At 35.0% G+C, this 26,691-nt stretch overlaps 1 protein-coding gene and 1 long non-coding RNA gene across 3 annotated transcripts in view; one reads left to right on the top strand and one right to left on the bottom strand.

The window, feature by feature from the left end:
• VWA8 (von Willebrand factor A domain containing 8) overlaps positions 1 to 26,691 on the top strand; it is a 328,282-nt gene that overhangs the window by 197,638 nt on the left and 103,953 nt on the right. Inside the window, exons 27-34 of the mRNA XM_076009415.1 lie at positions 6,352 to 6,460; positions 8,204 to 8,342; positions 10,465 to 10,664; positions 16,673 to 16,783; positions 17,724 to 17,788; positions 18,223 to 18,348; positions 19,411 to 19,520; positions 20,198 to 20,352. Of these exons, the coding sequence (XP_075865530.1) occupies positions 6,352 to 6,460; positions 8,204 to 8,342; positions 10,465 to 10,664; positions 16,673 to 16,783; positions 17,724 to 17,788; positions 18,223 to 18,348; positions 19,411 to 19,520; positions 20,198 to 20,352 (1,015 nt within the window). The remainder of the gene's footprint in view (positions 1 to 6,351; positions 6,461 to 8,203; positions 8,343 to 10,464; positions 10,665 to 16,672; positions 16,784 to 17,723; positions 17,789 to 18,222; positions 18,349 to 19,410; positions 19,521 to 20,197; positions 20,353 to 26,691) is intronic.
• LOC105871599 (uncharacterized) overlaps positions 1 to 26,691 on the bottom strand; it is a 121,993-nt gene that overhangs the window by 36,019 nt on the left and 59,283 nt on the right. The window contains exon 4 of one of the 2 annotated variants that reach the window (XR_012922446.1): positions 18,185 to 18,325. The exons of the other annotated variant lie outside the window; for it this stretch is intronic. This is a non-coding gene — a long non-coding RNA (uncharacterized LOC105871599). The remainder of the gene's footprint in view (positions 1 to 18,184; positions 18,326 to 26,691) is intronic. 2 annotated transcript variants of the gene reach the window in all.

Below are 26,691 nucleotides of genomic sequence, written 5' to 3'. Positions count from 1 at the left end.
AAAATATACTCAATCTACATAGAAATTTTTAAGAACTGTGAATCCTCTTTCATATATACATCTTTAGCAGTCTTGGAATTATTCTTGATCCCTTACGGATTTGTAAGTAATGTTTTTATGAAAGCCTGTTACCTGACTGGATGAAAATCTCCTATTCCCACCTATAGCTGTCTCTTCCAAATATACCTGCAAAGTAGACTGCATCATTTGTTGAGAGTCTTCTAAGTGAAGGAAACAGTAGGACACCTAGTCAGAATGCAATGGGAATATTTACCATGATAGTTGATAGCTTGCCATTAAAATGAGAAAATAACTAGGTCAAAATGTTGGCAGTTCTAATATGACCAAGCATTCATTCATTTAACAGTCACTTACTGAGCACTTAATGGTAAACACTGTGTAGAGAGAAAGAATTATAAAGGTGAAGAAGACTCAATATTTGCCTTCAAGGAGGTCATGGTCAATTGGGAAAGCTGTCAGGTAAAGTGACTTGTACATGGGTGCAGTGGCTGGTGCCTGCAGTCCCAGCTACTCAGGAGGAGGAGGTGGGAAGATTACTTGAGCCCAGTATCAAAAAAAAAAAAAAAAAACTAGAGCTACATAAGAGGGAACAAACAGTTGGGATTGCTGCCTTCTGCCCAGGGGGAGAGTCAGTGGAGCTAAAGAAGTTGAATCTTTCAAATGTTACTAGGCATTTCCAGGCAAATAAAAGAGGAAAGGATACTTCAAGTGGAGGACTTTTAAGAAAACTTGGTGCATTTTGGAAACTGCAAGTCATTTGGTCACTACAACTCAAGATTAAGTGAGAGCACGCTGGGAATTGAGGCTGAAAGGGAAAGAAGAGTTGGGGAAAGTCATAGAAGAGTTTTAAGCCAGAAAGCAGCATGGATACCTTCGTAATTTAGAAAGACTCCTTTGGGGTTTTGTTTTTGTTATTTTGAGACAGAGTCTCACTTGGTTGCCCTGGGTAGAGTGCAGTGACATCAGCCTATCTCACTGCAACCTTCAACTCCTGGGCTCAAGCGATCCTCCTGCCTCAGCCTCCTGATTATCTGGGACTACTGGTATAGGACACTACCCCCTGCTAATTTTTCTTTGAGTAGACACGGGGTCTCTGGCTCTTGCTCAGGCTGGTCTCAATCTCCTGAGCTCAAGTGATCCTCCCACCTCGGCCTCCCAGAGTTCTAAGGATTACATGTATGAGCCACTGTGCCTGGCCCTCCTTTTGGTTTTCTAAAGGCAATAAAGCAAAAGGCAGTGAACCTGAAAGCAGGAAGACCAGTTGCAAAGCAGTTGCAGTAATCCAGGTGATAAAGAGTGAGGGGTCACGTTGTGGCTGTGGCAATGAAAAAGAGGACAAGAGCGAGAGAGAATTAGGTGGCAGAATCAATGGGTTCTAAGTGCCAGAGATTTGAATGAGTAAGATGTAAGTCTTACCCTCAATGAATTAATAATCTAGTAAGGAAAACATGTAAAACTACCAACCTTAGTGTGCTATGTTATATTCAAAGTGCTACATCCACAATAGAGTTTTCATCCTATGAGTCCTGGACTCTTGTGGGAAATACAGGAAATTTTTTTCTGGGAGAATTTTCAACAACTGGGAGAGTTTCAATCCCAATTACTCTTGTTGTGGATGATTAGAAAAGAAAAGAACGTAAGATTAGAAAAATACAAAGATGTGGTTGATAAAGCAGATGGCAGAAAAAGAGAAGACATTTTTGCAATGAAACTTGAAGAGAGATGAGGGAAGGGAAACCCAGGCCCCAAAACTGTAGTCTGGCAACTCCTGTGAGGAGGAAGAAAGCCAGAGATGTGTGGAGCAAGCTGACAACATCTGCTTTGGCACGGAGTGGTGCTGGGCAACAGCACTAAGCTGCACAGTGTCATTCTGGGTATTGGGGAGTGTATTTGAGAAGTGCCTGCCAAGAATAGCAAGTTTCCCCAAATCTTCTTCCATCTCATGTGTCCAAATTATTCTACATTTCTGCAGTCTTTGCAGAACTGAGGTGACAGAGTTATACAAGTCTAAGTTATAAAGTGTAAGCCTGCAGAACCAGGCGCAGAAAGGGAAGATACATGCACATACTTACATATATATCATTTGCAACAAAGTAAATTAATTTGCCTGCTACATATGAGACTGTAGGGAAGAAGGATTCTGTCTAGCAAATAAGAGAGAGTATTACTAGGAATTGATAGTAGTCATAATAGTAATTAGTAATAACAATTTAAATTATTTAAAGGGGTTTTTGTATTTTCTCTTTCAAGTGTACTTTTCCTTTTAGTAAATATAAAAATATAAAGGATTTCATAGATTCAGTTCTGACCTGCTTTCCCTAAAATTTTATTTTCTTTCAGGTCTTTAATTTGAAAATTACAGATTCTATAGAACTCTATTCTAAGAGTTTCATATATACAAATATATATGGAAAACCAGAAGAGTAAGGAATTCATTGGGCCCAGAAAGGAGCATAGGAGAGGGATGCAAAGAAAAGTTAACATTTCAATCTTCAATCGGCCCTTTTGAATGAGAAAGATTTCACCAAGGAGGCAGTAGCAGAAAGGAATTCTAGGCAGAGGTAATGGCCTTGTGGAAGCATGAATATGCATAGAATGTTCAGGAATGGCAAGTAACAGTTCCAGGTGGCTAAGGCGTAGGTTGTCTGTAGAGTAAGAAGAAGGGGTAAGAATCAATGCTGGAAATATTTGTCAGGGCATTCCATGAAAGGCTCCAGGGAACTCAGTTGGACAACCTGACTAAATTTTTGCCAGAGGTTAGATTCAAAACATTAGGAATGATGAGTCCTGCTAAAATTGGAGTTGTTCTTATTCTTCTCAAAGATGGTAGTAATTGTTGAATTTTTGAGAGTTGGTGGAACAACCCTGAAGCTTTCCATTATTCCCGTGAAAATTAGTAGTTCTTGTGGTAAGGAAATGTTTTAGGAATTGTTGATAATAGATATGTCAACAACTTCCAATTGCATAATGCCCCTAGAAAGATCCAAATCTTTTTCATGTGTTTTCTTTCATGCTCCAGAAATAGTATTGGCAAATGTTCAGAGAAGGCAGAAATTTGCCAAAACATACTCTTTAAAACCCTAGCTCACCTCTTTATGGAAGCAATCTTAGACAAATTTCTTGCATGTCATTCAGATTATATTACTTGACTTTGGTGTCTATCTGCATCATGTTATGAATTATATGCATTTTTAGGAAAAAAAGAAAAGCTTTTGTCCCTTTCTATAACTTGCTCAAGTAATATAATTTGACCTGAGTCACAATTTTGATACTCACCTTGCTTTTAGTCAAAACTTTTACATCCAGATCTTTATTATCACTTCCACAAGGGATTAAGAAACATCACAACATATGAATTGAAATACTCTGTTGTTTTAAAAAACATAAATTCATGAATGACATTGAAGATAAAAAGTAGTGCTATTTATAGGCCTGAAGCTCATCCTCCTCCCACTTAAAATCAAATCCACACATCATTCCAGCTAGGACTTTAACACAGTTAAACAATACAAGTGATAGGATCTGAAACCATGGAAAATGCCATTATTGTTTTAATCAAATCAGATATAAAAACTTAAGCCTGGTCAGAGTTGGATGACAGATTTCACTAATGGAATATAGGGCCTTTGCTAACTGGTTATTTAGAGTTACCCCAAAATTGATGTTGATTATATTTCAAATTCCAAAGTTTGCTCATGTACCTAAATACTAATGCTTTCCCTCTTCCCTGACTACTAACTTCCTGAAGGAGAGAAAGTTAGTAATGGTCAAATTTTTCCAGAGCTTATTGGGAGGGCTTAGTAATGGAAAATAATTGAGGGGCTTTGGTTTACCTCAGTTGGCCAGCCTAGATCCCACAGTAAAAATCTAGAAACAACACTTCATGTTACCAAGGAGCAGGATTGAGTCAGTTTGATCGTGCAACTCCAGGACACACTGAGTTATGTGTCTTTCAGTTATAGTTATTACTGCCAATAGCATCTTGTTATGTGGTTCCAGAATAGATTCTATATAGGGTACCTGAAGGTCCTTCTCCTACCCTGCCAACCAAACAGCCAGTGCTATTTTTATATAGAGCCAGGCAGCCTATAATTTCCATGACTGTTATTTAGAATGAGTTGGCAAGTTCAAACCAGATTTTATGAACATCCCTGGCATTGTCAGTAAAGACTGGAAATTGAGCAAAGTTACTTTTTCTCAAATGCATGAAGGGTTGTTTTTTTTTTAAGTATCTGTATAATATTTTTATAAGATTATTAAAGGATATATTAGATTCACTTTTTTGGGCTAAGTATCAACCAAGGATCATTTTTATTAAACAATTCTTCACCTTTAATTAGATTTCAAGATGTGAAACTGTTTCTGTTTTCTTCAAAGAGCTAATTTTAGATGTATGTTGAGTTTCTTTTTATATGCTTTAATAAAGGATGCCTATTCCTCAAGACACCTATTCTATTGACCAAAGTCAAGGTGTAGATGTTTTCATTCTGATTATTTATTTTCACTTCAGAGCACCAAGGCTATGCAAGACCATCGAACCTACCACTGACACTTCCCTCTACTTACTTCCTCAACCATCACAGATTCCCCAAGCTGTAAGGAGTTTCACAAATGAAAAAACTAATATTCAGGGGAATTAGCTGATTTTTCCCTTCCCAAGTTTGCATAGCTGGTAAATAAAAGAACTAGAACTAAAACCCAGGTCTCTTGCATTCTATTACATTATATCTTATGTGCTAGAGGGAAATTAAGTGTATCTCATACTTCCTTTATGTTTCTCCTTCTATATTCAGAGACTTAATTCCCCCGTGGTAAACTGCTGAAAGCAAGTGAAAATACAGTTTATTTCCTAAATTAGGAGTGAGAGATCTCAGTCTATGAGTTGTTTTTCAGACCTGCCCTGTTGATACAGAAATGTATTTTTATTACATTTGAAAGAGAGAACACAATAATAGTAAATCCTCTAATTCAGGCCCCTCTCCATACACACATACTCTTTTTTGGTTTTCAAAAGATGGAAGTAAGTGAGTCACCAATTAGGATAATTGTCCAGGTATTTAAAATGTATTTTAGATGATAAATATAAAAGCACATGTGTCCTTTTGACAGATTAATATAACTTAGAAGAATTTCAATATAAATTTCTTTTTAATTTCTTTCCTCTTGTGTTAAACATTAACATTCCAAAGAGCCAAAATGCATATTCCATCAGAATGTTTGGTTCTATTCTTTTATGCAAAAAACATCTTAGCTGTACATGGTCTTATTAAGCATATGGAAATATTATGTCAGACAAGCACTTTACTGAAAATAAAATGATTTCTAAATATAAATATGTACTCTTTTAATGATCATCAAACTCTTTCCAAACATACATTTCAATTTGTAGCCATATGTGTATTATTTTTAGAGAGTTTTTAACTCTGAATCATTTTTTGCCTTAACTTATCATTGAATAAGACATTTCTAATGGCTGAAATGACATCAATAGTTCCTTTTTCAAAGATTCAAAGAAAAAATAGTATGAGTAAAAAGTGAAGGTTTTTTTTTTAAAAATTGCTATTTTGCATCACCATATTTGTTTTGGCAAATCATCACCTTATTTAAAAATTGTTTCAAATAAAAAGAAATCTAAACACAGAATGATTCCATTAGAAGTCAGGATAGTAGCTCCCTTGGTGGGGGTAGCAACTAAAAGCAATCCTATGGGTACTTTTGGGTGCCGATGATACTGTACTTCTATAGGTACATTTTACTTGAACACTTGTGTTCAGAGCTAAGTGACACAGTTATGTGAACATTTCTGTATGTATATTATATTTCAATGCAAAGTGAAAAATAATTAAGATGCCAAAATAAAGTCAAAACTTGCCCTCTACAACTTACAAACATAGAACTAGTAGTGTCATATGCTATTTATTATTGGATTCCAAATGTAAAAGAATAGACTGAAAAATTTGACAGATTGCTCCAATGTTTTTTAAAGTTTTAAAAAATGTTTCTTACACTCTACCAGGAATTTAGATGTTAAAATTACTAAATCTTTCACCAATTCAAGGGAAAAATATATAAACTTTAATTATATTTGTCATTAGGGTAAAAATAGGACCTTACCTTATCTTTTGAGTTTCTGAAATGTGGAATCTTTTTTTGTCCTAAAGTATATTCTAAACGTAATTATATAGACTGGTCTTTTAATAAAATGAAGTATAATTCACTTCTAAGTAAAGCATTCTCCGTATTTGTGTGGTTGACAATAGATGACTCGTTATTTTTTCCTATGACTTGGAAACAAGAGAAAATATTTACTTTGCAAATCATTCTTGACAGGTTGCCTCTGCCAGAGCAGACATTCATGGGCTACTGGACAATTGGTCAGGCAAGAAGTGGAATGCAAAAACTCTTGTGTCCGGCAGAAACTCATCATGTAGACATAAAGGTTGATATCTTTGTTCTTTCCTCTCAAGAGATTGAATCTTATGAATTTTTCTGTATCTTCTTCCCTGGAGAAAATCCATACAATCTCAGAAATGATTTGTTCTGATGTTATTTTAGCTCCTGCTCTAACTTTCAAATCAGCCTGGCCTCTGAATAGACAATGCCTAATGGCCAGATAGAATTTTTAAGAGTTAATCTGTATTTCAGGTGAGTCAGGTATGACATATTTTCCTAGGACGGTTAGTCTGTGATATGTGTCTTTAGTTTGTGTTTGCTAACGGGATTAAACTTTGTGCTTTTGCAATTTTGGCCTCTTTCCAGCCACGTGTTGTTGATAGGTGCTGTCTTTGTGCGAAAAGGTAAAGGAAAGGAGTATCCGTCACTAGTTGCAATAGAAATCACTCTAGGTATTTCGAGCAGAGAGGGAATTACTGTGGGAAGGTAGGTGTTTAGAAAAGCATTAGAAAGGGCAGGAGGAACAGAAGTCGGGGGTAACACTGGACTCATAGTTTCACGATCAGCTTTTCTGCTTCTGCCCTCCCTCCTGGTGGGGGCTGCACAGTAAAGCAGGGTCAGCAAACTTTTTCTTTAATGGACCAAGCAGTAAATACTTGAGTTTTTTTTTTTATCATACAGATGCTTTCACAGCTACTCAACTCTGCCATCATAGCGCAAAAGCAGCCTTGGTAATACATAACCAAAGGGCTGTGGTTGTGTTTCTCTAAAACGTTATTTACAAAAACAGGCAGAGGGTAAGACATGGCTTGCAGGCCATAGTTTGTCAACCCCTGCAATAGAGCATAGAATCTGATTGCTCTTATTTGTCAGCACTTCTTGGTCTGCTGTCACTGCAGGAAGGTGGCCACTACCTCTCTTCTGCCTTCCAAATCTCATGCAAGTGCATTTAATTGGCAGAAGTTAAATCGCTTCCAGAGCTCTTTCTCAAGGGAGTATGGGAAATGCAGTTTTTAGTTTTCTAGCCCCCTGAGATACAGACTAGATAGAAAGGGGGAAGGGGCATGTGTACCAATATCTAGCTGAAACATTTTGATTAATTAGGGACTGTAGGGCATGCAGATCATTGAAATTTTGGTTACAATATAGCATTCTTTCAGGAAGTCATATCTAAGTATCCAGAACTAATATCCATGACATTATTAAATTAGCTCCTCTGCTTATGTTTATATTGAATAATTATTGCTACGTGTGAAATACTCCACGTTTCTTAAGTAACACTATTGGTTATGAGTAAGTCTGAGTTTTTTATTTTTTTAATTTCAAATGTCACTTTTTTTTACATTTAATTTAAAAGAGTCAGGTTCAGCGATTACATTTATATATAATGATATAAGAATACTTCTTCACAATAGAAATATATCAGGCTCTGGCTCATTCATTTACAAATGATTCTCCTGGTTTGGACAGCTCTGGGTCCATATACTTGGAGTTCAAAACTGGCTCTTGGCTTAGGAAGGAATGAAGTAATGAGAAATCCTATGGGATTTTACATCTGGTAAATTTTGTAAGTAAAAAAGAAAAAGTGAGAAATTAAATAAGATAGCACATGTGAAAGCACTTATAAATGCAAGTATAAGGTATTATTATTGTCATAAGTACTGTGCCAGTCAAAAAATTGAAGCTATTGAATACATGAATTTAAATTCTATATTTTGGAAGGACATGAGCTTTTCTACATTTTGATGACTACCCAAATATCTTAACTGAGATAACTACTTTATTATAGGGTCCAGTACTTATAAACATACAGGAATATCCAATAGAAAGACGTGAAGAAAGATCTCTAAACTTTACTGAAGAATGTGCTTCCTGGAGGTTACCATTGGATGAAATTAATTTAATCTGTGACATTGCTACATCACATGGTATGCCACTTTATTCTTTTGATCTTTCCTTCCTGCATAGTTTTTTTTTTTTTTAAAGGAGATTAAAATAATCTCTAGACGTCAAAAAGTCTATGATAGACTCAGTAACTATCTTTCTTGGATTGTATAGCAATTATATATAATTTAAAAATAATTTCCTCTAACAACCTAACACAATGCTATTATGGAATCCACATAAGCACTGCTGAGTTTGTATGCATATGTCTGTTTCTCATTACAATTGTAGCATAAAGTTAAACACACCCAGGCATGTGCTAAAAATAGAAGGGCAAAAGAAAAAAGAGGAACATTGAATTTTTTTTGGCTGAGATTCCATTTTGATGATTACATGAACCATAAAAGTAGGGCTGGAGTGATTTGCAATCATTAAACTTTTCATTATAAAGAATGGCAAATAAAGCATGTGAATTTTTGGCATCTACATTTCTGGACTGTTGCCATTACCTACTGATTCATGCAGTGGGCCTTGGGTACATTTTGGCAGAAGTTCCTCTATTAATGTAGGTACTAAGGTGATATAAACAGAAGTGGTGGCTGGGGGAGGGGAGACAGTCTCTAACTTGACTAAAATGGGAATTGTTAAGGCAAATATCAGTATCTTGTTTGTGCCTATTTCTATGGAAATTATTTATTCCCCAAATCAGCTATTTTAAATAAAAATGTGTGCTTTTAAGAATGTACAGGGTTTGGTTTGTTTGGAAAAGATTGGTAAAGACACATATAGATTATGTATATAATCCATATGTGGATTATAGCCAAAGACTGAACTGTACTTAATGCCTATAATAAGAGAGAACAATTAATAAGTTATTAAGTAATACATTTCAGCTAACACTTTTACTATATTCTCAGTCCCCTTCAGTATGCAAAAAAGTACTCAATAAATGTTGACTAGAGCTTATTTGTGTTGATAAATGGAAACATTTGGAAAGATCCATAAATTATAAATTCTGTAACTTTATCTAATATTTGGAACTGTAACTCACAGTTTGCATTGTTTTCTAAATAATATGTGTCTTTTTCAGCCCTTCAGTTAGCTTGTGTTTCTTATCAATATTAGCTTGTTTATTTAAATTTACTATATTAGTGTGTGTATATATATAATATACATATTTATAATATTGTATGTATATATAATATTATAGACATGGTATACACTCACACATACACACACTTATACAAATGTTTCAGATTTTCCAGGATAGTCCCATATATAAATGTTGTATCTCATTGTCATAACTTGTGTCTTAATTTGGGGATCAGAAAATATGACCACTGTAAAATAGACACCTGGGTGATGGGTGATGTTGAAAGCATTTATTATACAAAAGCAGCTTAATCCCTTACCTCAAAGGTGCCCACATAAAAGATTATGAGGAACTTAGTCCAGAGCCTAACTAGTCAAAAGGAGTCCCTGAAACCAGCAGCATTGGCATCTCCTAGGAGTTTATTGGAAAGACAGAATCTGAAACCCCACCCTAGGCCCCCTAAATCAGAATCTACATTTTTATTAGGTCACCAGGTGACTCATAGACACTTAAAATTTGAAGAAGCACTGACATTCAGAAAATGGACTTTAGCAGGTACCCAGATTGAAAAGAAATTTTTGTAATAAGAAATACTCAAATGTGAACAAGAATTTGGAAAATAAGATCCATAGAGCTAAAATTGTAAAAAAATGGGATTACTTAACTGTCTGGAAAATGCCAGATTAGCAAACAGATGGTGTTGACCAACTGTTGTCCATCTGAACCAACAAGAGAACAGATCTTCACTGGAGCACAAAGCACTTTGCTGTCATACAAGAAACAATTTCCTGATATTGAGGATTGTTAAATGTTTAATAGTGTTAGCTCAAGATATAGAGGCATTCTTTTGGGAAAAATAGATAATTAATTTTCCTAAGTAGATAGGTGTGGCCTTATCTACATTTTTAGGGTAAGAACTAAGTTGTTTCTCATGGCCAATCCATCTACAAATCATCTGCTGAGTTGCAACTGTGTGCTCAACCTCGTGATTCAATTTTCACAAGGCCTCTTGACCTACTTGTCTCAGAAAATTGGTTGCAAACCACAAAATGAACACCTTTTTGTCATTTCAGAAAATGAGGAAAATACTCTCTATGTAGTTGCATGCAATCCTGTTTCCTTATACTTTATGAATATGACTGGGAAAAGTGGCTACTTTGTGGACTTTTTTAACATCTTCCCAAGAACAGCCAGTGGAGTTTGGCACCCATTTGTGACAGTGGCACCGCTGGGAAGTCCCCTCAAGGGTCAAGTGATTCTCCATGAGCAGCAGGTAATGCACATCAGGCTACTCACACACTACAATTATGTGAAGAGCATCTAACGTGAAGGAAAAGGCAAGAGTGATTATAGCGACCTATGACTGAAAGTACGCGCTTTCATAAAGGTCCAGGAGAGGGCTAGAGGGACGGGTCAGGAGTTCTATTTTGTCTGTACCACAAAGGCTAACATCTTCCTCCCTGCACAGGTGTCAACATGACCTATAAGTTTGGAAACAGGTAAGTCAGGGGTCTTTAACCTCAATGCTATTGACATTTGGGTCCAGATGATTCTTTATTGTGAAGCTTGCACTCTCTTTGAGAAGATATACAATAAACAAGTAAGCCAACAAATAAACACACCAATTGTAGGTAGTGATAAGTGTTATATATAGAAACAGGGTCATGTCTGAGGGAGTGGTGGGGATGGGTAGCAGGAGGTGGGAAGGTGAATAGTAGTAAAATGAGTACTGAGATATCTCATCGTAGGAGATGACATTTTATCTGAGACCTGAATGACATTTTTTACGTAGAGATAACCACACAGATCCACTAAATAAAATACACAGAGATCCGTTAGACCTAATGGTGCTCAATTCCACCCATCACTAAGATTGCACTAATGGAAAATCCAGATGCCCAGAGTCAGGCTAAAAATAATTCCAAAGAGAAGATGCACATCAAAAGAATAGGTTGCATTTCAATTAGTTAGAATTCTAAAGCTTTGAATTAATCTGTACTATACCAATAGAAAAGAGTCTAATGTATTTACCAGGTATTTACCAAGTACTATACTAAGCATATTATTCATTCAACGAATATATATCATGTGCCTACTGTTGGGAATACCACATTGAACAATAACCCCAAAATCCTTGTCTTCAGAAGCTTATATTCTGGTGCAGGAAGGTAGACAATAAGCAAAATAAACAATTAAAGTATAACTTAGGGTAGAAGATGAGAAGCAAGAGAGAGTAAGATTGCAATTTAAAATAAAGTAGGCAGGGATTGCCTAACTGGTTGAGGGTGATAGTTAAACAAAGACTTGATGGAAGTGAGGAGGAGAAGAGATATCTGGAAGAAAAGAGTTCTAGGCAAAGGGAATAGTAAGTTCAAAGCCCTAGAGTCTGGAACATGCCTCTTCATTGTTAAAGAATTGTGGTAGGGAATACTGAATGAGGGGGGTAGTAAGAGGTAAAGAGGATACTCAGTGGCTTGGGATGGGGATGAGGTGGAGGGGCCAGTGGGAAACAGATTGTATAGAGCAGGGGTCCTTGAACTTTTTAAACAGGGGGGCCAGTTCACTATTCCTCAGACCATTGGAGGGCCATTGGTGAGTGCGGCGCACATTCCACACATGCGCACTGTGGGCCCCGGAAGAGTCGGCTGCTAAGCAGGACAGGCAGCAGCAGCAAAAACACCCAGCGAGCTGGATAAATGTCCTCAGCGGGCCGCATGTGGCCTGCAGCCCATAGTTTGAGGACGCCTGGTATAGAATCATGCAGGCCATTGAAGTTTGTGACCCTTAACTATGAATGAAAGGAGAAGGCATTAGAGGGTTTTGAGCATGGGACTAGCATGATCAGACTTATGTTTTTAAAGGATTTCTCTGGCTGCTCTGTAGTGAAGAGTCTATAACTACTAAGGCAAGAATGAGGGAGGCTAGTTAAGAGATTTTTGCAATGACTGAGGCAAGAGATAATGGTGATTTGGAGGAGGGTGGAGCTCATAAGTAATGACAGATTCTGGATGCATTTTGAAGGTAGAACCAACAAGATTTCCTAACAGTTCAAATGTATGGGTTGAAAGAGAGTAGAGTTAAGGGTAACTTTAAGATTTGGGGCCTGAACAACTTTGATGGAGTTGCCATCAACTGAGATGGGAAAGGATTCCATTTGGGAGGGAGTATCAGATGATGTTTGATTAAATTTGAGATGTCTATTAAACATCCAAGTAGATGTTAAGACTGGAGGTCAATGGAGAGGCCAGAACAGGAAATACAAATTTGGGAGTCATTGGCATATAAGTGTTGCTTAAAGCCAAGAGACTGAAAGAAGTCTCCAAGGGAGTGAAGGTGGGTAGAGAAATGAAGTCCAAGCACTAAGCATTGGGGCAGTAGAATATCAATAAATTAGGAAAATGAGGAGGAATCAATGACAGGGATTGAGAATGAGTGGCCAGTGGAGTAGATGGATAAATTGAGGAATGTGGTATTCTGGAAGGCAAGAGATGAATATCTCCAAGGGAAAGGATCCACTGTTAAATGCTGACAATGTGTCAAGTGAGAGATTACGTACATTATCTCATATTATTCTTCTAACTGCCCAGTGAGATAGCTGATATCCATATTTACGTATAAGGAAACTGTTGCTCAGAGAGTTCAAGTAGCTTGTCCAGCAGATACACAGCAGAACTGTGATTCAAACAAAATTGGATTGACCCTACCAGACAGAATTAATCTTCATCTACTGTCTCACTCACTACAGATCTTGGGGAAAAGATTAATTTGAAAAATTTAAAAGTATTCATAATAGGGAATATTTTTTAAATACTAGAAGAAATATTCTTATAAGAATTTAAAGAGAAAACTGTTACCAAGAAAGAATACTTTTAGACTTTAATCTAATCAAAAAGGAAATATTACATAAATAACATGTCAGTAATTCCCTGAGGAAGTGTCAACTTTTACTTTAGTCATTGCCTATATAATTTTCATGAATACTGAGTCAATAAGGGTTTTTCAGGTTTTGGTTTTGCATTTTTTAACTTTTACTTTCTCCTAGAAGCAGAATTTATAAACATTTAGATATTGCTTATAAAAATTTGTGTCTGGAAAATTGGAATGAAGGTTTTACTTTCTGGATTTTCAACAAAATATCAATGCCATTGAGTTAAATTCTATAGCCAGTACAATCTGTCATAAAAAGCAAATGATACTTTGGTGATTTATAATTCAGTAACTGAATCAAATTTGAATGAGAATCTAAATTTGGAGTATTTATTCAGTGTTGCCAAATTTTCAGCTGTCAAATTAGCTGTCATATTTACATATACAAATTCTTTAAAAGTACCAGATTTTTAGATTCTCAGCAAGTGTTTTATTTTCTCAATAGATCCAATTATTTGGCAACATTGCTGATTAATACTGTGTTCGATTACAATGACTTTCATCAACGAAAATGTGTTTTTCATTGTAAAACTGTGCTTGACCTCCATGGCCAGCTCCTACTCTCCTGGTGTTCTTATATGCTACCTTACTTATTCCTTTGGCCACAGTCTCAACAGTTTTCCAGAAAGCTGCTTCAGCAACCTGGGAAGATAAGCACAGCTTATCTGGATACTTCTATTCTACCTGTCTCCTGAATTACCTTCTCTTTTCCCAGAGAGGATATCTTAGCTATCTATTTTATAATTTGGTTCTGTTAGGATATCAGATCTGTTGAATTCCATATGAACAACACAAAGCTGTGAAATTTAACAACTGATAAATAATTCTAGTGGAATAAAAAAGAGTAGACTGCCATCAATTCCTTCTTCCTCATTCTGTCCTAACTGAAAATGAATCTAAGCTATTAGAGAAATACTTCCGTGGATTCACCTATTACATGTCTTTTTAAAATAAAGCTTTGCTACAGATGCATTTCCCCAGTTAGTTTAAGAACTTGTTCAAAAATTCCTTGCTAAAATAAAATCTTAAGTGAGGAAAGGGAAACTTGGCCATGCCTAAAAATAAAGACCCTCCCCTTCCCCCACCCCCCTCCCATGAGATTATTTATTACATCTGTACAAAGTTTAGAATTTCAGACTTTGGGACATTGAGGTCATCCAGAGGTTACTTTTCTCCCAGTCAAATACAAACATAATAAAATTGCTCACTCGCTTCTCCTCCCTGCCCCCCTTAAAGGAGTGCCAAAACCACAGTTACATGTACTCATGTGTGACGCAAAATTCTATTTTTAAACTCAGACAGAATCTATCATTAGTCATTTACAGAAGGAAACCATTAACATTAAAAGGATGGAGCAACAGAACCTCCTTCATGTTGCCAATTGCTTATAAACTAATTCTAAATACAGCCATGGCTGGAAATATATACATGTTTTTTGTCACTTAGTAAGATACAGTTTTCAGTTCACTTATGCCAAGTTATGAGCGTATCAGTATTAGACCCTAAAAAGGAAGAAAATGGAAAACTATACTAACTTATTTTTCTGCTTAACCATATCTGGTTAACCATATCTCTTTAATCAACTGCTTATTCTTTTGTCTAATCATTTTTGGGGATAAAACATTTATTTTTAGAACTTTCTTTTGCTTAGAAAAGTTAATATTATCCCAGATTGCTTAGGTGCTAAGAATTCATATTAATGTTGTACATATTTATCAGATAAGAGAGACTTTCTACATTAAAAAGTATTTACTCATAAAAGATTTAATCTAGAATGGAGACTTTGTAAATTTTTAACTTACATGTTGTCTGAAGGAAAACTCTAAGATATCACTACCATTTTCAAAACATTCAAGTGCTAGTGAATAATACTTCTTATATGTTAATTTCTAAATGTGTATTCTTAACACACATTCTTAATGGAGAATTGCATATTATACAGAATGATACATTCAAAGGGTGATGTTTGTGGAAAAATTAAAGCTTTGTCAACATGCTTAGTAAAATTTTTTAATATAGCCAAAATTCAGAATGTATGGTGTGAAGAAAGCTATGTTGTGCAAATACTATTTTAATTCTTGAGCACTTGAACAAAATTAGCTTGTAAAATAAATTTGAAACCACATTGAGGTGCTATGTTTGCAGATGAATCATTAATCTTTTTAAATTTCTTTTTCTTTCTCTAACTGGATTACATAATAGAGAGTAAGGGCCATGATTAATTCATTGTTGTATTCTCCTTTGGCTTTCAATATAAGCTGCTCAATAAATATCATGAATAAATGAACAATTCATATTTGATTGTTTTCTATATTTTTTAAGGTATATATTACTTCTTTGTCTGCTTTGTGACTTTAATTTCCCCAAAGGAAGTTCTTCTTGAAATGAAAACTTTGAGGGTTAGAATCACTAAAGGAATCCTGAATTTAAAACAAAACAAAGCAAAACAAAAACAAGAAAGAAAGAAAGATAAGATAATTGCCTAACAATGAGGCCTGGCAAACAACTTACAGGTGCCTTTTTGCAAACCTGGTAAACTTCAAATGTCTTTATATTTTAACTAAAACAACCAACTTCTTTGTATCCTTTAAAATATTTAATCTTTTCTGGCTTTCTCAGTTTGAATTTCTTATTTCATGTGTTTCTGTTCATGTATTTCAATGCTTACACTTTATTTCTCTTCTTAAAAAACGATCCTAATCACTGAGAGATTACTTCATTGCACAGCCATGATTAATAATGCTGAAGAAATCTCTTGTTTGTACATTATTACAGCACCAGTTATGAAAGACCTTCAAGCTTAGTGAATTTCCAGATGAAGAAACACTCATTACTAGCTAGGTTCATGGAGTCCTTCATATTTCTTGCTAACCCATCTTTATATCTATTTTGTACCTATTTTTTTAATTGAAGCTGGATTTATGAAAAGGATAAATGAGATTATATATGATGTAAAAGAACTTTCAACAGAGCATTCTCTAAATGTAATTTTGATAAAAATAAATGAACTTTTGAAAATTATCAATCCTCTTAATTTCCTTGTTACTATATAATAAAACAGAATCATGGTTCAGCTAGCTTATATTTAGAAGGAAATGGTTTTAAGATAAAATCTCCAAAGAGAACACCTCCTGCATTACATAATTAGAAATATTTTCATAAAACCACCTAAAACTCTAAATTCTGTATTAAGGAAAATTATTTAGTGTCTTTGTGATATCTCTTAAGTATTTCAATATTGTTGTCTTCACTTTGGTTTATCACTATAACCTTCCCTCTCAGATTGCCAAGCAGCTGCTGCTTTTTTAGAAAAGGAACAAATCTTGAGCTTTTCACTGTTCTCTTTATTTTCAGAGTAATGTCATCCTGTTGTTAGATACCACTGGCCGGGCCCTTCATCGTCTTGTCCTTCCTTTAGAAGAGGTTATATCTAAGAAACCTTCCTGGTGGAACAAGGAGGAAGCTGTAAGGAATACCGAATTTGTCCAGCAAATTGCCAAGGAGTTTCTCTAGCTCTCTAACCAGAAAGATGCATGCATGCCCATCTCTTTTAGTGCCTTCAGTTTACTATAATGCATAAGAGAATGCTTTTATTAATATTATACATTTGTAGATATTAATGTAATACAAAGATATAGATATAGAAACATGTGTAATGAAATATAAATAGCTTATTTTTATGTCCATCATACTCACATAAAGATTTGCCAGGACTGAACTAACAATAATAGAACATTAAGAACTATTTGATTATGATATTCATAATAAATTTCTAATCATGCAGTCAATTTAACCTGTTTTCCAGTTACATAGTTATTTTGGATTTATGTGACAAAACCATGAGTATGCTACCCGATTTCCCCTAATAGGCAAATAAATGTTTTGGTTTATTATCTAAATTAAGCTAGTATATACACGTTAGGCCAACCCAAGAGAATTTATTCTGCCATTCAGAAAAAAGTAATGGATATAAAACAAGGCTTACCCTCTCCCTGTGGGTAGTATACCCAGCATACTTAGGTCTTAAAAGACCATGAAAAAAAGAGATTTTTTAAATATATATCATAAGTGTATTCAAATTTAATAAACAAAGTATAATATTTCCTGTATGTTTATGTTGTAGTATAAATTCCATGGTTAACCACCAGATAGCATATTTATTGCTAAACAGTATTTGGTCTTATTTTTAAAAAAATTTTTCTGAAGAGGTTTTAGTACATAGTTCACAGTAAATTTTGAAATATAGTTTAATCCATGTTAGCATAAGAGTCTAAGAGTAGACTAACAGCTTCTTTGAGAATTACATGTTTTACACATTGAAGAACTTTAAGGAGAAGCAACTAAAGAGAGACATGACTACATCTGACAAATTTAACGTGAATATTTTGTTTTGTTTTGTCTTTAGGAAACTTATAAAATGTGTAAGGAATTTTCGCACAAAAACTGGCTAGTATTCTACAAAGAAAAAGGGTGAGCTCTTCATTGTTGAAGATCTAAGCTAGAGTCCTTATTTTGTCTATTCTATTTCCTGTTTAATTATACTTGTTTATTATAAAACTAATATAACCAAATTATAAATGTTTTAGTGTAAAAGTAACTCTTCCCACATTATAGAATATTGAGAAACAGACATAAGAAAAGCTAGCAGCACTCACAGTTCCATGACAAGGCCAGTATTAACATGGCAGCCGTCACTTTTCATTATTTTTTCTTATGCACACTCTAATATAGCTTAGAATTTTTTATGCCTATTTTTTTCAGTTAACATTTTTCTATCTTATTACTTACTCTTAAAAACATTCTTTTTAGGGTTACATAATATATCATGAAATGATTATGTCATGGTCACTCAACCGTTATCCTCACCATTTCCTTTCAGATACAATTTTCTTCTCCTTTTTCAGGAACAGCCTGACTGTGCTGGATGTTCTAGAAGGGAGAACTCACACCATCTCACTTCCCATCAACCTCAAGACAGTTTTCCTTGTAGCTGAGGACAAGTGGCTTCTGGTGGAGAACGAAACAAATCAGTGAGTGGGTGGATCTGTATAGCATCTCATAGAGTGTGCTCAACTTTATTTGTCAACTATCCAACATTCATACAGTTCTGTTTTCCTTGCATCTGTCTTTTAACAATGTCATTATTTGGCAGCATCTCTACAGGTGAGAGTTACAAGAAGGAAAAGGGGGGAGAAAATGAAATTAGTCGCTTCTCAGAGTATGACATTGAAATTAACAGTAAAAAATAATGACTTTTATGTATGATTCATATTTATTTGGGCTTTTTCCTATTAACACATTGAGAATTCACTGTATTCTTGCCAAACTGGAGATACTTCAAAGTAAGTTTTCAGTTTATCCTTTTTTCAAAGAACCACAGTCTTCATCCTAAAGCTGATGCCTTTTTGTGACTTCACAGAACTCATACCTTAGTTTCTTTCTCTTTTTATCTTGCGTGTTCTTATTTGTTTATGCTATGTTTGTGTTGCCTCCCCGTCAGACCACACCCTTGATGGAAGGCAGCGTGCGGCACTAGGCACATACAGAGTGCACAGTAAGCTTTGAGTCCTCCTCTCTCGTATATGACATGGGCTCGCTAAGCACAGGCACCTTATGCCCTTCTGCTAACAAGCAGGATTTCTGGCTATACATCTGTATTTTAGAAATCTTTTAAAATTTAGAAATCTTAAAAGTAAGTAGATCAGGGAGACTAAGTGGTGAGGCCTTCTGTCCCTTAGCTGGTCACAAATCACAGGTTACATTACTCCCTACTGGCTCATCAAAGAGTCATTTCAAGAGAGGGCTCCATGATAATAAGGGTGTGCCCCATTAGAGTTGCTTTTTTTTTTTTTTTTAAACAGCCCTTCCTCCTAGAGGAAGTGTTGGATTTTTGTTTCACATTTATTACTGCATTGTTATTGTACACTGCTCTTTACCACAATGTGGAGAAGTTATTTGCTAATTCATCATGAAACTGACACTGCAAATTATACTATAAAAAAGAGTCTGGGGAGATCTAATTTTTCTTAGTCTGGCCTTACCATTACTAGAAGAAGAAAAACTTTTTACTTACACATTTTGTATGTTTACAGGAAATATCTTTTAACTAAGCCTGCGCACATCGAATCTGAGGGCAGTGGGGTTTGCCAGTTGTATGTGTTGAAAGAGGAGCTGCCTAGCACAGGGTTTGGAGTTACACAAGGTAAATACTATGTTCTCTGTGTTTATGTGGGTGCTGTGTGGGTGCATGCTTGTATACATACTGTCTTCTAGCATCATTTAAGAATAACACCACCCTATATTAAGTTTATACCAAAAGAAAAAACTTAGTCACTACACTAGAAATAGTAAATAAGAATCTACCATCTTTCAAATCATCATAAGGAAGCTCACTCTTTTGATATCTGTCCTCGAATTTTTTTAACTAACAAATCAAAATTTTTATAAATATAAAATACATTTAGGTTCCAAGTCTAATTTAGGATAGCATATTTTCTTTTTTCCACAGACCATCAGGAAATGATTAATTCATCACAGTTTTGGGGAGTAAATAGTTTTTATGAAAAAATCTAAAACATACCATTGCCAACACTGGGTTGTATCAGTTTCACTTCTTTTCTGTAGGGAGCTATTAATGGTAATATTTATTGCTAATCAAATTTTGAATTCCAGAAATATTTGGAACAACTTTGGGAAGATGCCTTCATTGTAAAAACAATGTTTTCTCAAACAAAAGCCCATAAATGTAATTTAAAATATTTTCTCTTTTTTACCTTGTTCTTTTCTGTTTGAGTTATTGAGAATGAAATCTTGCAAAAAATTAATTTCTGGAGCATTTTAAGGGCATGTAGTATCTAATGTTTGTCTGACACTTTTCAGAAACAGAGTTCAGCATACCTCATAAAATTTCAAGTGATCAACTATCATCTGAAAATCTAAGTTCAGCTGTGGGACAAAAGATTGCCTCTCCCAACCGAATTCTCTCAGATGACAACAGTTATGCTACAATAGTTATTGGTTTTCCAGATCTCATGGTAAGCATCAATTTTATAAATATTTAAATATATATTTTTACCCTCAATTTGACCTTGTTTGAGGGGTAATTAAAAACATAATAATTTTCAGGTAAACATTTTAGATCAAGTTTGCATTCCAAATCAGTCATTAAAAAATATGGTCTACCTATATAGTTTCATTATTTAAAAAAAATTGGCTTTTAAAATATAATACAATAATATAACTTAGTAAGGGGAAATGAGTATTCTCCATATGTGGAAGTTTGTGTGACACAGTTAAATTCTTAACCTACTGATGGTGATTTTCTATCATGTCATCTTAATAAGTGCTTGTGGAATCTGCCACTAGACTAATAAAGTAGCAAGTCATCTAGAATTTTTTGATGTTAAACTTATTGGGTTGGCATTACTGTAGACTAAGTTTTTCAACACTCAAGAACATCAATTCACTTTCCATTGAGTTTTGCTCTGTTTATCGTATCTTTGCAGCACCCAGGTTGTACTATAATCGCTAATGGTCTCAACTTATTTTTCTCTTCGATGGGCCCTCCTTCTAATATCTACTGTTATCTATAAAGGAGAGGCTATTTGTAATTGATGTCAGATGAAACCGAGTACCATCTACCGCTGATGGAAATGTGAGAAAATGAAATATTAAAGTTATTTCAGTCCAAGTTGCCATCTAATAACCTTAAATGTAGCTCCCATGTGTTTTGATTAAACATTTGATTTTCATAATTTCCTTTGTAACTTTGAGGTAGAATGATAGAATCATTTAAAGATAGACATATGGGCTCTGCTTGATAGTACACCAATCTCATATGCCTCAAAATTTTAATGTAATTAATGAACAGTGGGTCCTTCAGGATATAAGGCATTTGAAATCCAAAACCCAATGGATAATATGTGGCTTAGGACTTTGCCATATCTTTTTCTAGTTACCAAGTAAAAACCATTTTCTATCATATTATACAACTCAAAGTGAAACATATTGTTGGAATACAGTGTCTACAGTATCCCTGGTTGTATAAAAAAGAGTGTTTAATATGCTTTCTACAATGCTTGTTGCTATGGAGTAGTAAAAATATTGGAACTTTGTTCCTGAAGGTGGAACTATTTTAAAAACTGATCTTTTAATCACTTTCCTCTGATGGAAGAAATTAGTATAGAAATAAAATGTTACCATAGAAAGGTTAGAAAAGCTGAGTATAAGACACTGTTTGTATTTACCCTATAGAAATCCTTTATAGCCTGTAAGACTAATGACCTTGTTAAAATGAAAGCTACAGCCCTGCTACTTAGTATGGTACCTACCACGTAGAAGATATTCAATGAGTATTTGTTAAATAGAAGATTAGAGTCACCTAGGCAGCCTTTCAGCCATTATGATAATAATCATATTTTTAGGCCCCAACACAATAGTCAGGCTCTGTATATTCTTTTAGACATGCACTGTTAGACATGATAGTTAATTTTTACAACAATTCTGTAAGGTTTTACAGATGAAAAAACAGAAACAGAGGTTATATTCTCCAGCCACAAAGATTATAAGTAATGGGATTCAATCTCAAGTGTGTAGCCCTCTCACCCACATCCTTTCTGTCACACCACACTGCCTTTCTGCTTTTATGTGAATTTCTTTGGATTCTCTGTAAAACTATGAACAATGGGATATACATATCTTTTTATATAACTTTCTTATACAATTATCAGTGACACCTAAATTATTATAAACTTACAAAACTTTCTTAACCTAATACCAAATAGCTATGAAAAACCTATAGCAAATATCATCATCAATAATGAAACATTAAAAGCATTCCTTTTCTTACCAAGAATTAGAAAAGGGTACCCACTGTTACTACTTCCATTAAACATAGTACTTCCATAGACATGATACATAAAGAAAAAAATGATAAACTGTACTTCATCAAAATTAAAAACTTGAGGTCAGTAAAAGATACTGTTAAGAGAATGAAAAGACAATGCACAGGCTGGAAGAAAATATTTGAAAACCACATTTCCAACAAAGAACTTGTATCTAGAATATATGGAGATTCTTAAAACTCAACAGTAAGAAAACAATCCAGTTTTTAAAATGAGCAAACAGTAGGCTAGTGTGAGGTATCATAAATCAGAGCCTAAACAGGGTAAGGATATCCATGGTGTGTCTTTGTGTGTGTGGTGGTGAATGACCACTGGTGATGGGCATCAAGTTCCAAGCAGGATAAAGGTGGCATCCCTGTGAGGGGGCAGCTTGGCATGGGACGTGGAAGCCCAACTAAGGTGAGGAGGCTGTCACTGTGTGCGTGTAACCCAGTGTGGTCTGTCAGGACCCAAGCAGAATGACTAGGCATCTGCCCAGAGGGCAAAGTTAGTGGTGGAGGTGGGAGGTGGATCACATATAATGAACTTGAGCAAGAAGTAAATAGATTAAGGATAATGAAATATGTTAAAGATAATGAATAGGGCTTCTTTTCCCCAGTATTTGTTGTTGTCTGCTTTGTCAAAGATCAGTTGGCTGTAGGTAAGTAGGTTTATATCTCGGTTCTGTATTTTTTGTTCCATTAGTCTATGTCTCTATTTTTATACCAATACCTATGCTGTTTGGTTACTATAGCCTTGTAGTATATTTTGAAGTCTGGTACTGTGATGCCTCCAGATTTGTTCATTTTGCCAATAGTACTTTGGCTATTCAGGCTCTTTTCTGGTTCCAAATGAAGCACGTAATTATTTTTTCTAGGTCTGTGAAGTATGACATTGGTATTTTGATGGGGATTGCATTGAATCTGTAAATCACATTGGGTATATGGACATTTTAACAATGTTGATTCTGCCAATCTATGAACATAATATGTTTTTCCATTTGTTTGTGTCTGCTACAATTTCTTTACTCAGTGTTTTGCAGCTCTCCTTGTAAAGATCTTTCATCTCCTGGGTTAAGTACATTCCTAGGTATTTTATTTTCTTTGTTGCTATTGTGAATGGTATTGTCTTTGATTTGATTCTCAGCTTGACTGTTATTGGTATATAGAAATGCTACTGATTTATGTACATTAATTTTGTATTCTGAGACTTTTTGAATTTATATGTCAATTCCAGAAGTTTCTTGGTAAAATCTTTGGGGTTTTCCAGGTACAAGATCATATCGCCAGTGAAGGGCAATAGTTTGGCCTCCTCTTTCCCAATTTGGATATACTTTAAATCTTTCTGTTGCCTGATTGTTCTGGTTAGGACTTCTAGCACTTTGTTGGATAGTAGTGGTAACAATGGGCACCCTTGTGTTGGTCCAGTTCTTAGAGAGAATGTTTTCAACTTTTCCCCATTCAGCATGATGTTGGCTGTGGGTTTGTCATGTATGGCTTTTATAATTTTAAGATATGTTTCTTCTATGCCTATTGAAATGATAATATGGTCTCTCCTTTTTTTGCTTATGTTTATGTGGTGAATTACATTTATTGATTTACATATGTTGAACCATCCCTGCATCCCAGGGATGAAGCCCACTTGGTCCTGGTGTATTATTATTATTTTTTGATATGCTGCTGAATTCTATTTGCTAGTATTTTATTGAGGATTTTTACATCTGTATTCATAAGAGATATTGGTTTATAGTTTTCTTTTTGTATTGTGTCCTATTCAATAAATGGTTTCAGGAGAATTGTATAACCATATGCACAAGAATGAAACATGACCCCCTATCTCTCACCCCTCACATCAATTAATTCAAGATGGATAAAAGACTTAAATGTAAAGCACAAAACCATAAGAATTCTAGAGGAAAATGTAGGAAAAATGTAAATAATATAGATACTAGCCTAGGCAAAGAATTTATGAATAAGACCCCAATGGCAATCACAGTAACCATAAAAATAAATAAATGTTATTTGATTAAGCTAAAAAGCTTCTGCACAGCTAAAGAAACAAGTACCAAGGCAAATAGACAACCTACAGAATGGAAGAAAATGTTTATGAGCCATACATCTGATAAAGGGCTAATAACCAGAATTTACGAAGAACTCAAACACATCAGCAAGAAAAAAACAAACAACTCCATTAAAAAGTGGGCAAAAGACATGAACAGAAGCTTTTCAAAAGAAGATAGATAAATAGCCAGTAAATATATGAAAAAAATGCTCAACATCACAAAACATCAGGGAAATGCAAATTAAAACCACAGTGAGATATCAGCTTACCCCTGTTAGTAATGCCTGTTACTTTTTTTAAAACATCCAAAACCAATAGATGCTGGCATGAATACAGAGAGAAAGGAACACTTATATACTGTTGGTGGGACTGCAAACTAGTACAACCTTTATGGAAAATGGTATGGAGATTTTTCAAAAAACTATTAATAAAACTAGACCTACCATTTGATCCAGCAATCCCACTACTGGGTATCTACCCAAAGGAAAAGAAGTCTTTCTATCAAAAAGACACCTGCAGTTGAATGTATATTGCAGCATAATTCAAAATTGCAAAGATGCAGAATTAACCCAAGTACACATCAATTCATGAGTAGATTAATAAAATGTGATATATATATATATATATCGTGGAGTATTACTCAACCATAAAAATGATGAATTAATGCAACAATTTGGATGGAACTGGAGACTGTTATCCTAAGTGAAGTATCTAAAGAAGGGAAAACAAATACCACATATACTCTCCATTAAATTGGAACTAACCAATGAGCACACATGTGTACAGAGGGAAGTAAAACTCAGTGGAAATCAAGCAGGGAGGAGGAAAGAGGAGGGAGAGGGCAAAAACCTAATGAGTATAATGAACTCGGTCTGGATGATGGGCATGCCTATAGCTTGACCCACGCACATTACAAAAGTGATCCATGTAGCAAAAAATCTTTGTACCCCCTTAATATTTTGAAATTTAAAAAAAAGGATAGTGAAAAATATATTAAGAATAATGAAAACAGGTTTCTAACTATTGGAGAAGGGTGTTACAAACACTAGAAGAAAGAAAACTACAATGAACCCTGTAGTTGTTGGATTAGAATTGGATATATTTGTGTAAACTCATAGTTTTCAATATATTTAGGTAGATATAGAAATAAAATTAAAGGTAAATGTGAAAAATAAATGAGCAAAAGACTTGAGCAAATACTTCACCAAAGAGGATATAGGGATGGCAAATAAGTACATGAAAAGATACTCAACATCATTAGTCACTGGAGAAATGTGAATTAAAACCATGATGAGACACTACAACATGCCTATTAGAATGGCTAAGCTATTACGAAAAGCACTGAGTATACCAAGTACTCACAGGGATGCAGAGCAAATGCAAGTCTTACATTTTTATGGACATGCAAGGGCAAACAATAACAAAGACATCCCCAAAGAAGAACCAAGCAGCAGTATTCTCCCTATTAAATTTCAAGGCTTATTATTAATATGAAATCTCAGTAGCTAAGATTTTATACTTAGGGGTAGAAAAATATTCAGTACAACAGAATATAGTGCCCAGAAGCACATGCATGCATATATAGAACTATGTTTTATGATAGTATTGCAGTGGGCAAAAGTTAGTTGTATTTGGACAATTAGCCGTCTATGTGATAAAAGGGTGAACATGGGTCCTGCCTCATGCCATTCACAGAAATAAATTCCTGATAGGTTAAGGACTCGATTATGAAAAACAAAACCTTAAAACTTTCAGAGAAAACATAGGAAAATATCTTTATGATCTTAGGAAGGATAAATACATACATGGTAAAATGTTAAAGTCAAGTAAAGAAAAAAAACACAAAATTCTAGGAGAGTTAAACTTAGGGGAGAAAGAGATGTGATCAGGAAGGGGCACTTCAAGGCTTCAAAAATGCTAGTTATATTCTATTCTTTATGCCAAATAGTAGCTGCATAGGTATTCCTGGGTTTTGTTGTTGTTGTTTTGAGATGGAGTCTCACTCTATCACTCCCATATAGTGGGAGTGGCAGCATCATAGCTCACTGCAACCTCAAACTCCTGGGCTCAAGCGATCCTTCTGCCTCAGCCTCATGAGTAGCTGGGACTATGGGCACACACCACAACACCTGGCTACTTTTTCTACTTTTAGTAGAGATGGGTCTTGCTCTTGCTCAGGCTAGTCTCAGACTCCTGAGCTCAAGCAATCCTCCCACCTCCACCTCCCAGAGTGGTAGGATTACAGGCGTGAGCCACTACACCTGGCCTTAATATTTTTAAACTAACTATATTGCTATATTCCCTCTTTTTAGTTGTAATTTACGTCAAGATAAAAAATTTAACTTGTATATTTCACACTTACCAGAAAAATTGTGATTATTGGTGAAGCAGCTATGTCATGTACCCCATTAAAAAATGTTGAGGAAGAAT

This window comes from Microcebus murinus, chromosome 13 (assembly GCF_040939455.1).
Source record: "Microcebus murinus isolate Inina chromosome 13, M.murinus_Inina_mat1.0, whole genome shotgun sequence".
Lineage (NCBI taxonomy): Eukaryota > Metazoa > Chordata > Mammalia > Primates > Cheirogaleidae > Microcebus > Microcebus murinus.
This window is presented reverse-complemented; position numbering and strand designations above follow the sequence as displayed.